This window comes from Triturus cristatus, chromosome 8 (genome assembly GCF_964204655.1).
Source record: "Triturus cristatus chromosome 8, aTriCri1.1, whole genome shotgun sequence".
Taxonomy (NCBI): Eukaryota; Metazoa; Chordata; class Amphibia; order Caudata; family Salamandridae; genus Triturus; species Triturus cristatus.
The window spans coordinates 207,227,183-207,240,178 of record NC_140591.1 but is presented as its reverse complement, the minus strand read 5'-3'; the positions used below and the strand labels follow the sequence as shown (position 1 = coordinate 207,240,178).

Here is a 12,996-nt window from a genome sequence, read left to right as displayed (position 1 = left end):
CGCCGCCAGAAACTTCAGAGTCACACGATCGGTTGCCGCTCTCATTCACCAACACGGGCATATAGCGCAGGCGAAGGATCTCATACAGGATATCTGTGCGGGATGCGGAGGTTCACGGAGCCGGGAGCCTACGCTGCTGTCCCGGTCGCCATCTTGGCTCCTCCCCCGGCCTAATCATTGTTATGAGGGATAACTGATATTAAGATGACACTCCTGCCATAACTGTAATATTTTCCAGGCTTTAACCCTACTAATCCAAGACCCGTTGATTCCCGCCGTACAGAGAGGGATTATTAACTTCCTGTGGGACAGGAATAAGCTCTGAATCTCCATAAAAGAGACTAAGATTCATCCAAAACAATAGCATGGGTTTGGAGGTCGTGGATATATTGTGTTAATGAGACAGCGCTACTAAGGTTTCTATAGCAATAGAGCAGGAAGGAGATGGATAGATAGTGGTGTTTTGTTGACCACACATAGCGAATAACACATAATGGTTTGCCCAATTGGTTATCCAGGCATCGCAGTCCAAAAGGAGCCTTCAACTTTCCAATTAAAGTGATCATGGCACAAATATACTATGGGGTCTGCATGAAGAAGGGCCTCACCTCTTTTCTTTTAGTCACGCATTGCAGCACCAACATCCAACCCAGAATTTACACCTGTAAATACACATAGGGTTTACGCTCTTGCAGGTGTTGTACAAAGGTTCATGGTATACATGCGGGGAACACTGTCGAAATCCTTAATTAAGGACTTTCAAGTACTTAAAACTGAAAAGTTGAGATAAAGCCAAGTGCGGCACACTGCCTCTCACCCAACTATCCGATAAGTGAAGACCAGACCATTTACTGTTACATAGGAAAGAAGAGGAGAAACATTTTCTTACAAATAAATATATCAACGCTGCACAGAGGTAACGTGGGATTCATAACAAGGTGACACTTACTTCTTGATGCCAACACTTAGAAGAGGTAACGTGGGAGTGAGAGGTAATGTGGGAGTGAGAACCAGGCAACACTTGCTTCTCGATGCCAACACTAAGAAGGCGTGTCGCAGGAGTGAGAACGAGACCAAATGTTATTGAGTGGAAACAGGGATCACATAGTAACGAAGCTTCATGAAACCACAAGGAATGTGACTGGTGGAGAGACTCTTTCTATGCTGGTACTATACATCCTGTTGCATCAAAAATGGGATTGGGGAGATCAAACTTTTGTTGTGATGAGGACCATACTCTGTTGTTTGAATTTTGAGAATGCTCATAATTGTCCGTGTTTTGGAGGAAGTAATAGGAAATGATGAATGCAATCTTTGTCACTGAACTGATATTCTAAAGTGCCAGTACTAAGACCTTCCTGGTATATTGTAACCTTGGAAGGCATACTCCCCAAACGCTTCTGGTAGCTAAATAGCGGATCACCTCCTATTGCGGTAAGGAACGAACTCGTAGCACAGCAAATAGACTTGCTAAGATTTGGCACCAACAGACCATGTTAAAAATAACATCGACCAGTGACAAGTCAGATAAAGATTTTCAAACTAAATTCAGAGAACATGTGTGACTATATCACCTTAGAGTTGCACAGCTTATAGCTTTAGAGCGGAGTCTTGACGCCTGAGGCACGAATGCTCGCACAGTTGTCTACTGCAGCACTGCGTCTAGGACAGGTGATTGACTTGGTGTAGAGCTTTGCCATAAGAACTCAAAGCAGACCTTGGACTGGTAGGGAGACGTAGTAACTAAAGGAGAGGGAGTTAATTACACTTAGGCCCTGGTTTGGGGTCGCTTTGTTCCCAATTAACGTTTTTCTTTTTTATTGTATGTTTGCACTTGACGGAAAGAACATTAAAGAACATTTTACTTTAAAGGCTTAATTCTACAACTATACCTTGGCCTTATCAACTCTGAATTTCCTAGCCTTTGTGATGAAAATCCATTTCGGCTTCTAGGGCAGGACCCTAAAGCTAACGGCCTACATGAGAATATTCGACATTCCTCCTTTCCATAGTGAGTGTGCTAGAGTAAGGGCGGAGACCCGCTGAGTGTCCCATCTAGCATAGAGAGGTTAGGAATTAACTACTGAAACACCAGCCCTCCCGTAACTGTCTTGCATTTGCAAGCACTCCCTTGGGTTTTTTGTGTAATATGAAGAGAATTTTAGTGATCGCGAAGGGGAGAAATTGAACTTGTGTGGACTTCTAGAATGATTTTTATTAGTTGTGGCGGTTTTCATATAGTTCTTAATATGGGGAAACAACACTTCTAAGTTCCTAACAGTTATATTTGCACTACTTGGACTTGATTCAAACGTTTCATGATTTTTTAATTTTTAGGTCTTTGGTTTCTTTGCGTCAAAATAGTGAATTCCAAACCTCTTTTCTTGCACTTAAGATTTCTTTCTTTCTTCGTTTTAGCTGTTGTGGGACCAGTAAACTCTCTGAACGTCACCTCAGAGTCCGGGTCGCTTTTCATCAGTTACTCTGCACCTTTCCAGGATACACCTGAAGTATGGAACTTGGAGTATGAGCTCTGCTACTGGAAAAAGGAGTCTGCTCCTGAGGCAAGTGCTGCCCTGAAACATGTTTGAAACCATTTTACCATGTTGCGCTATAATTCTTTTCTTTTTAAGGAGTGAATGTGGGCATATGCTAGTCATTCTCTTTGCCACCTGGTGTGTATTTTACATAAAAAAACATACTTGTATGTATATGTACATGGGCACTAAATGGGTTAAATTTTACCCTCTAGTCAAATCTTGATTGCATTTGTTTAGGGCTGACAGGCCTGAAAATATGCTGTTAAAATCCAGTCAAAATTGTAAATTCAATCCAAGCTTTATTTTGATTTTCTTGTAAGAAGCCTCTTTTAGAGTGTTTTTTAGCCTACCCTTTTGCATCCGAGGGCACTATATGAAACATGGGGTGGGCATAGAGACAAGAGTGGCTTCTTTTTTTTTTTTTTCTTTCATTTGCTGTACATTTTTTGGGGGTGTAACACCGAAATTCTGAGAGTAAAACTCCACTGTCATTCTTACTACCTTTTGCCTTCTTCTGAAGTGACCCGCTTGCACAGTCATCCGCTTAGGTGGGGCACCAGATAATGTGTTTTTAAAGAAATGTGCTTAGGACTCAGCTGTCCTTCCACTTCCTGAGACACTTTAACAGTGTTACCATGTTACTTCTCAGGTGAATGGTGAGATGCTTAAAATGCCTCTAAAACGTCACACTGATGGTCCCATAAAAATAGTGGTGCCAAACTCTCCATGCCCTGAGCTGCTGGACACGAATAGAAAAGGTGATTGTGGTTTTGCTGACTCTATTCTATCAATGGTCTGAAGTGTCCTATTACTATCTTTGTTTAGTTTGTGTTTATTATTTTTTTTTTTTTAAACTGACACATGTCAAGTCTTTGGAACCACTTTGGAGCATCGCCAGGAGCATGATTGTGATGCCTTTGTGCCAGTATTAGTGGATTCCTTTTGCATAGAAACCTTTCTGAATTCTTCAAAAATCCTCTTATATTGAGCATTTGAGAATCTTAGAAAATAACGGCCATAAATAAAGCAATGTATCTGGTATCACTTAAAACTAGTATTTGAGTTTTGCTATTTGTGAGAAAAATAAATTATTGGGTTTGGTAACAACGGAAATTTTCACATTTCTCGTTCGTGCAAGGCTCTGGCATTCTCTATTCACAACAGGTTCAGATAATGTTCCCACACCTCATGTTTACCCTGTGCCACAGCTTGCTTATTGGTGGATTATAGGTAACCAGATATCTAAGTTTATCAGACACGGACGTCTCCTGAGCAGTTCTGTTGCCTTTAGAAATCTTGAGCGTTACATTTGAGGCAGCCGGAGGAGTCTCTGTATGCTGTTAGGATCTCCCCTGCTGTGGTTTTTAAGCCTTTTGCCATCACACAGGGTTTTACTATCTACCATTTGGAAGTGATTATTTATTTTGTCGGTGACAAAAGGGCTTCTCTGGAAACTTTGAGTGACGTGTCCCCACTGTATAAATGTTTTCTAGTATATCTCTAGTGTAGGCTATAGTGGTGTAGTAGATATACAAACCAAGACTTGATATATGTTAGAACTTATCTTAGAATGGTGCAGTTGCTTTGGCATCCCAGTTGTGTTGAGAGGCTATGTGGAAGATAACATATCAGTTTTCTTGTTGCAATAGCTTCGCTAATGCAACACTTCAAGCCATTCAAACCTAAGCCATGAAAGAGCACTATTTACAGTGCAGAAATATATTGTGCTGCTAACGGAGAGTACAGAGAATCTATAGTCTCAAGCCATGCAGCACTGTATCAGCCATGAAGGCAGAACTTGCAAGACAGACCCTAGTTTGCCTCATGTCTACTTCCGTGACTTTCCATTGATGTATTATCTTTCAATTGGGTTTTGTCTGCCAAACAATAGAGGATCCATATTTTCCATATATGGCGGACAAACCTGATCTACAGAATGGAACTCCCAACTAGCATTTGCTTAATTATGGTGATTGAAGCTATTTCAAGGTACATATTTTCTTCCGAAAATGGATAACAATGTGTAGCTCGCAGGTGAAGTTGTGTTTTTTATCAACGTAAAATTCAGGCAAAATTGTTTATAGAACTTTTTCCATTCAATTTTTCAGTACAAATTTGGGTACAATTATTTGGGAAAAAAGATGACTGTAATACTGTGCTTCGCCCATGTAATAACAACCAAAAGAAGTTGTATGTTGTTTGAAATTATCAGTTACTATACTTTAAAACTCTTTTCCAAAAGATTTTATTTCAATTGGTTGTTGGGGACTATAAAATATTATTAGATTATAAATCACATCTAAATAAAACTTTATTTAGGATATTGTAAAAAGTTATAACTAGTCATTTAAAATGGTCTGTCATTCCTAGGTGTTGTTTTTGAATAGACGGATCTAAATATATAATTCATAAATGTTGTGACTTTGACATGCAATTTATCTATTTTTTTTAATGTAGAACGAATTTATACAAAGTGTAATTTTTATATGGATCCTAAGATTGTCCAAGCAATTCCAAAATTAAAACATTGTTTTTAGAATAAAGATAAGTTTGTGAATCAAAGCCTAATTTGATGTTGTGATATTGGTCGCTCGTTTCATGTTCGCTCTAAAGTGTGCCTAGAAGTTTTCCCTGGAATATGGAAAGTTCTATTCTTAATTTCAGCTAGTTATTGAAGATGATGCAGTTGAGGGAAAGGGACATTTTGGTGGAAGACTAGCAGTGCCTTGCTTTACAGATAAAATTGGTTTCTGCCCCTTTCCAATCTAGTTCCAGCAACTCTCAGCTTCCCACAGAAACAAAGAACTTCTCTTCTCCCAGGAGGCTACTTCCTCAGTGTGTCTGACTTTTTTGATGCATAAACCTTTACGCAGCCCAATATCTGGAGCACGTGCACACATTTTATATCCTGACACAGGCAAACAGCAAAAAACATTCTGTTGTGTATCCATTTTGTCCCCTACACTTTGTGTGCCTAAAATCCAGGTCTTGAGGCCCACAGCAGGACACACACTCGACCCCATCTTCGCAGGAGGAAACAGCATCTCCTACAGCTACACCATGGAATGGCTCTGAGCAGGCCACCACTGCATCCACTTCCTTTTAGAAAACCCACCGCCCACAAGCATGTGTGCCGCCTCCCCCGTAGAAGTTGGAATAAAGTCACCGAAGAACATCTCGCCTCTGCCCTCACCAGCACACCACCTCCACCAATGCCATATGCCAACACCGCGGCAAGCAACCTCCACCGCTGGATCACCAACTGCACCGACACACTCTTCCCCCTCCAGAAAGCTATAGGATGACACAACAGGAAAGCACACTGGTTCACCACAGCACTCCAAGAATCCAAGCACTCCTGCCGACGACTTGAAAAGTCATGGAGAAACAGCAAAATGCCTGAAACACACACCGCCTGCAGAACAGCCACCACAGCACACCACCAACTCATCAAATCCACAAAGAAGAACTTCCTCCAAGACCGAATCCTCTCCAACACCCACAACTCCAAGGAACTCTTCTCCATCATTCAGGACTTTGCCAAACCCAGCAGCGAAACAGACGCCCACTTTCCCAAGACCTCTGCAACAGACTCCGCTCCTTCTTGCACCTCAAGATTAAGACAACTTTGACAACCAAGACCTGCACAGCCTCCGCCCCCACCCCTGCGACGCCACCCAACAGACCCTACTCACTTGGACCCTGCTCACGACCGAAGACACCTTAAAGACCATGAAGAGTTTCCACTCCGGAGCACCCTCAGACCCCTGTCCGTCCCACATCTTCCACAGGGTCGCCACCGCCATCGCACCCGAGCTACTCCAGATGATCAACAGCTCCCTTGAGACTGCCAAATTCCCCGATGACTGGAAGCACGCCAAAGTCCACCCCTCTCCTGAAAAAACCCTCTGCAAACCCGATAGACCTCAAGAATTTAAGGCCCAACACCCAGCTAGCAAGCTTCATCAAAGCTAACAATGTCCTAGACCTCTCCCAATCTGGATTCCGCAGCAACCACAGCACCGAGACTGCCCTTCTCGCCGCCACTGATGACATCAGCGCCCTCCTCGACCAGGGTCAAATGGCAGCCCTCATCCTACTAGATCTATCAGCAGCCTTCGACGCGGTCTCCTACCGCACACTAGCAACCACAACACTGGCATCCGAGGATAGGCCCTAAACTGGATACGCTCATTCCTCACAGACAGAACAGAGTCATACTCCCGCCCTACCTTTCAGAACCGACAGAGACCAAATGCGGAAGGGATCCTCCCTCAGCCCCACTCTCTTCAGCATCTACATGGCCCCCCCTCGCAATCATCGTCAGAAACCACAGGCTCAACATAGTCTCTTAAGATAATAATACCCAGCTCATTATCTCCCTCACCAAGGAACTCAACATCACCAGACACAACTTCCAAGAAGAGATGTCAGCCGTCGCAACCTGGATGAAGAACAGATGCCTGAAACTCAACTCGGAGAAAACAGAAGTCCTCATCCATGGCCCCACTTCCTCAGCTTGGGATGACTCCTGGTAACCCCCCGCCTTCGGAAAAGACGGGCCATGCATGTAACCTCGGTATCATACTCGACTCATTGAACCGCCAGATAAACGCTGTATCCTCGGTCTGCTTCAACACCCTCCGCATACTTAAAAAAACATTCAAATTGATTCCCTTTGAATCCAGAAAGACAGTCACGCACACCCTCATCACCAGCAGACTGGACTACGGCAAAGTCCTCTATGCCGGAATCAACAAAAAACTCCTCCGCAAGCTCCACACCGTCCAGAACGCCGCAGCCAGACTGATCCTTGACATTCCCCGACACAACCACATCACCCAACACCTCCGCGATCTCCACTGGCTCCCTGTCGAAAGAAGAATAACATTCAAGCTGCTCATGCACACATACAAGACTCTCCACAACATCGGACCAGAATACCTCAACCTTCCGCGCCCCCCAAAAATCTCCAATCAGCTGACCTCTCCTTGGCCACTGGCCCACGTTTCTACAGGACCAGAGCAGGTAGAACAGCCAAGATCTGCAACGACCTCCACCTTCCCCTCCGGCAAAGCCCTACACTGCTCCAGTTCAGGTAGGACCTCAAGACCTGGCTCTTCAGATGACACCAACGGAGCTGCCCCCGCACCTTGAGACCCTAACGAGTGAGTAGCTGCGCTATACAAACCCCTGATTGATTGATTGCCAGTTGATTAACTACCTTTTGTCATTTGGACAGGGCTTACCTTATGGAAAGATTTGTTAAAGACAATACATTTACTAAATGGTGCATTACAATGCTAGCAAGGATTAACCGCCGTGCAATTCCTGTCTACTCTGTTTTTACTATTGGGAAAAGTGTAAGCGCGTAATAAAATTCATACTCCAATTTTTAGAGTGTTACTAGTTTTGTACTCACTCTAAGGCTGTGAACTGTGATTTTGCCAATGTGTATTTTTCATTGTATTGCAAATTTGTTTTAAAACAGGATAAAGCATGCATTGACACAAAGAAAACTGTCCACACGCTTTCAGATGTAGCGGTTTGGACTGAATACTGTGTTGAGGTGATACCAAGGTACAATACCTCCAGAGGAAAGAGAAGAGGGAAGATCAGTGATGTGGTGTGCACAGAAATTGAAGCCACAGGTAGGTTTTGGGTGTTAGAGATTTGCTTAATTAATTGAACCCTAAAACAATGTGTTCAAATCAAAAAACAGAAACGGACACCAGAAACAATGAGCATTAGGAGGACAATAGCCAGAACACAATGAGGACCACAAATACAAATGTCTGTGCTCCCTTACCATACCTCGGGCAGGCAGCTAGAAGGAGTAAAGACTGGAAAACTAAGAGGGAGTTTAACAGGCCAGATTTTTTTGTTTTCCCCTCTTCTTTCAATTCTGAGATGATGGATGGATGGAGAGAGTGAGAGTGTGTGAGAGAGAGAGAGAGAGAGAGAGAGAGAGAGAGAGAGAGAGAGAGAGAGAGAGAAGAAAGTTTAAATACCTATCTGACGCTAATATGACTTGGTAGTGAGTAGTACCGTGAAAAGGTCTCGTAGTATGTTGCCGGTCATTTATATACCTGCACAATTATGCCTAACATATGAATCATGATACATGTCATGGCTGGATGTGTTGTCTCTTTTCATACCCTTGAGATGTTTTTGTTTGGGTGAAACTTATTAACTTGTTTTGCCTATTTGACTGCAAGTTATTAACTTATGATCTCTGAAACTGTGGTTGTTGTGTGTTTGAGATGAGTTGGTCTGATGCCATTTATGTTTTTAGGCTTGTCTGCAGTTTATGTCTATGTGATGTGACACTCTAGCATTTGATTGTCCTGTGCCCTGCGATCTAATTGAGTGAGTAAAAGAATTGTTCTATAGAGCACTTTGCATTTGCATACCTCTAGAGTAGGATCTTCCTATCTGCCATCAGTTATTGTTGTTCAACTGTTGCCTTTATATTTCTTTTGTCTTCTTTAGATTTGTAGATGTCCCTTTAAAATCCTTCAGTGTTCTTACTTGCTTGAATGATAATGTTCTTGTAGATATTTCCATTTTTATGAAGGGCTGCGAGTCCTGTTGCGATAGGTCTGCAGTTCCATCTTTTTAATTACTGCCTGGATCTACTTCATTGTTTATTTTCCTCCTATCAAGAGTTTATAACTGGAAATCCATTGGCAACTCTCATCTTGGTGCAAGTCTTTGAGGTCTGTTTCAGGACGGGTGTTTAAGGTTGCATTCTTCAACCCTTGTGTCTGGATATATTGTTATCAAACTCCTGAATACTGGGTGTTCTCAGTCCTGGCATTTTTTAGTTCATCCTGTTCACTTTACTTTCTAATCAGATTCCGTCTTGTGGGCTTCACCGTGATATAATGACTAGGGTTGTCTGTGAGGACAGTAGCTGACTAGTGTTGGATTCCATTTGGTTTTGTTATTGATGATCATTTGGTGCTCCTTTTGTAGTATGCTATCTGTTAATCTTTTAGCTGGATTTTCTTAGGCTGATGAGAACTTAAACCTTTTGTTATTTATTTATTTACTTATCTATTTATTTATTTGGCCGTAGTATTCGTCCTCTGCTATGGTTCATCAGTTTGCCAACCATGTCACCTTTATTTAGGGTGTTCCTTTCCTCGTTGCTATTCCAGTTCCTTTTTTCCCTTAAGTTTGATTATTTAACTTCCTTTTTTTGTTTGCATATTGGTGTACTTATGGTTTTGTTATATTATGTTTTGTTTTGTTTTATTTTATTCATTTGTCCAGCATTAGTTCTTACCTCCTTTCTTCTTTGACCTGAATATGCTTGATCAAAGTTGTAGTCCATTACTTTTTGTTTTGCTCTGGAGAGGAGATTCAAATATCATATTATGGATTTTCTTATAAAGTGCCAATTGTCTCCAAACTCTGTTGTCGAGAAGACGGCCTCTTCCTATTTTTGGCGAACTAAATATTCCCCTTTCAGGAACAAACATAAGCTATGTCTCAATGTAAGATTATTCTCTATCTTTCGCAGGTAGAGTAGGATTTGGTTCAACATTCTACCGGCTTGTTCCAAGAAGGCTGACACCCCAGTTCCTGCTTTCTTCAATTTTGGGGCATGCAGTTTATATGGGGTGATCTTATCTAAATGACCTAGGTTTGCTGTTGATACAATGCACTATGTGCTAGAGACAGAGTCTAAAATCTGATTCTTTCGATCAAAGGCAGTCCATAGTGTAATCTAATGGCTGATTAGATATGTGCATTTCATGCAGTTGATGTCAGTAGCTTCTCTGCAGTGTTTGGGAATTATATATTGTCTAAGAAATCTTATAGTATAATTGAGACTTGTTTGGACCCATTACCTAAATGCTTGAGCTCGATGCTTAACATTTTGGGGCAATTAAATAATGCATATCGCTTGAACCTATTTATCACAACGTTCATAACTAGGGGCATCAGGGACATTTCACCATCAAGCATCATCCTAGGCTTTTGAATGAATGAATGAATGAATGAAATAACTTTTATATAGCGCAACGTTCACTCCAAGGAGTATCTTGGTGCTGTATGCGGGGGGAGAAGGCACCTTCCGGAAGGAGTAAGAAAGCTGGCATAGTCTCAGAGATAGAAGTTAAAGAAAAGACCAGGCCGTGTTATCTGGGATACCAAAAATCCAAGTTTTCAAAGACTTTCTGAATTTAAGTTCGGTTTGTATGTGTCTGAGTTGGGTTGGTAGGGAGTTCCATACTTTGGTCTCTCTCTGGACCAGTTTCCATTAAAAAATGGATGGCGAGGGTTTCAGTCACAGTGATCCAATTGTGGGCCACTTCCTTACATTGAACATTAAGCCACCTGTTCATTACTCCTTATAAAAAGATGAGCCTGAAGTCCTACATGAGTCCAGTCTTCTGTAGTAGTGTTCACTCTCAAACATAAACACACAGAAATGGAATTGCATTTAGCAAAAATAAGCTTAGGATATTGATAGAGAATATTACTAAAGCTATGGCCCTTCTTGTTATGTATTGTTTATCATTGTGAAGCTGTGCACTGTATTTTGTATGGTTTTTCTGAGCAATTGTTTGTCTTGGCATATAAGGGCCTCTTAGAAACTATTGCGCATTGAGTAAGGATGCTTTCCTCAACTTTCTACAAGAGCGATGTGCTTATGCCTAAAATGACCATAAATAATAATTAAATAAATTGAAGGACTTGACATAAGGAAGAGAGGGAATGTACCTAAAATGGCTGGCTTTACACCTGCTGCTCAATGGCAAGTGCATTTTCCTAAACAATGATAATACTGTTAGTGGAGATCACACCATCCAGCTGTGCCATTGGGTTGGACAGCTGCAAATGATGCTGGCAGACCTGCTTCTATTTAATACCTCTATATGTTTCTGGTGCCCACCTTTGATTGTGGACATTGCAGCAGTCCCCATGCCATTGCTATGTTTTTCTCCGAAAGTCTAAGGTTCGCAGTGACTCCTGTGCGAGAAACAGCCACTTCGATGGGAAAAGGTCTGCTGCCATGGTGGGAAAATCTGCTGCAGTGGCAGATGGATAATCAGCCTTCTGTACACTAAACCAGGCTGTAACGTCTTTCCCGAAGCGGAATATTTACCTGCAGTGTGAAATACCTAAATCACTAGGAAGTGAGTCCCGGTTCCTGCTAGCACGTGACCTTTTTGATTTAAATAGCACATTGCTATGTTATGATTAATTGGGCCATGTTGTGTTTTTTGTTAGCCCTATTATGCCAAATTCCATCCCAGGCCTGCTTCAGTATAGTTGTACGTTATTAAAAGGCAGATACACCTGGTGAAGTCGCCAAAGTCCTTTGACATCGTGAGTTACTTTGGAAGTCAAGTATGCATTTCTGTTGTAAGAGTAGGGTTCTCTATGCCAAACACAATCTGGATCCATATCAGTAGAATTTGTATGTTGGTAGAAGGTTCTGTTCCAGTTGAGGAATTCAAGGCATGTTCCCGTCAGTTACGTCTCTGCTGTCAGATACTGAGTGGGCTCTTTGTGAGTATCTTAAGTAATTAAAGCTATTCACTGAAAACAGGTGATGAGTGCCCTGTTTTTTAAGGCAGCCTGCTGTAAAACCTGCTGCGTTGCAAGCAGGAATGAAGGCCGGAATAATTTGCCGCTCGAACTACCAGGGCGGGCCCTTCTGTGAAGACCAGGAGAAGAATGGCTTTGAGTTGCCTACTCGGAAAAAGTTGCCAATGACTACAGTATTAATCAGTGATGTTTGGGTGAACGCAAGATAAAAACAAGCTTTTGCAATGCAATTGGTATCGCACTTACGCGAGTTTAAGCTATCGGCATTGTAAATGACCATGCCTTTTATTTATGTTTTCATTTTTAAACCTAAATAAAACGCATTGTCATTTACAATGCCAATACCTTAAACTCGTGTAAATGCGAGACCTATTGCATTGCAGATGCTTGTTGTTCATATCTGTAGGGCATCCGTATTAAATATCGTAGGAACGTTGTCTGTCAACAAAGCTCTTGCCTGCCATCTACTGGCTCAGTATAGTAGAGGCAGCTTTTCTTCATGCTCGCATGTTTCCGCTCAATGCGTTTATTGTCTCCGTCAATACTATTATTATGCAGTAGTTTCACGTAGGCCTGGGCTAAAATTCCGTTCTTCTCACAGAAATTGCAATAATTTGACATTTTCGCGTTCCGCGGAGAGCACTAAAATGTCAAATTCCGCAATCCGCATTTTACTGGAAATTTTTTGCTTGCTCGCACTGTAAAATAATACATTCTCGCGTTCGCCGACAAGTTTTCCCGGTCTGGTCACGTTCTCCACGAGATGTTGGATTGTTGGTAGCCATTTGCGCTGTCTCGCGACAGTTCGTGCCCGCAGTAACGTCATTCGTAGAGCAATCACGTCTTTCTTCTCGCGATCATGCACCGCGAGACAAGTGAAAACAAGATG

General features: G+C 42.1%; 1 protein-coding gene across 2 annotated transcripts in view; it reads left to right on the top strand.

The window, feature by feature from the left end:
• Positions 1–12,996, top strand: part of IFNGR2 (interferon gamma receptor 2) — an 83,589-nt gene that overhangs the window by 46,356 nt on the left and 24,237 nt on the right. For both annotated transcript variants that reach the window (XR_014967658.1, XM_085621377.1), the window contains exons 4-5: positions 2,419–2,564; positions 8,032–8,191. Coding sequence is in view for 1 of the 2 variants with exons in the window: in XM_085621377.1 (XP_085477503.1) it covers positions 2,419–2,564; positions 8,032–8,191 (306 nt within the window). In the remaining variant the exon portion in view is untranslated. The remainder of the gene's footprint in view (positions 1–2,418; positions 2,565–8,031; positions 8,192–12,996) is intronic.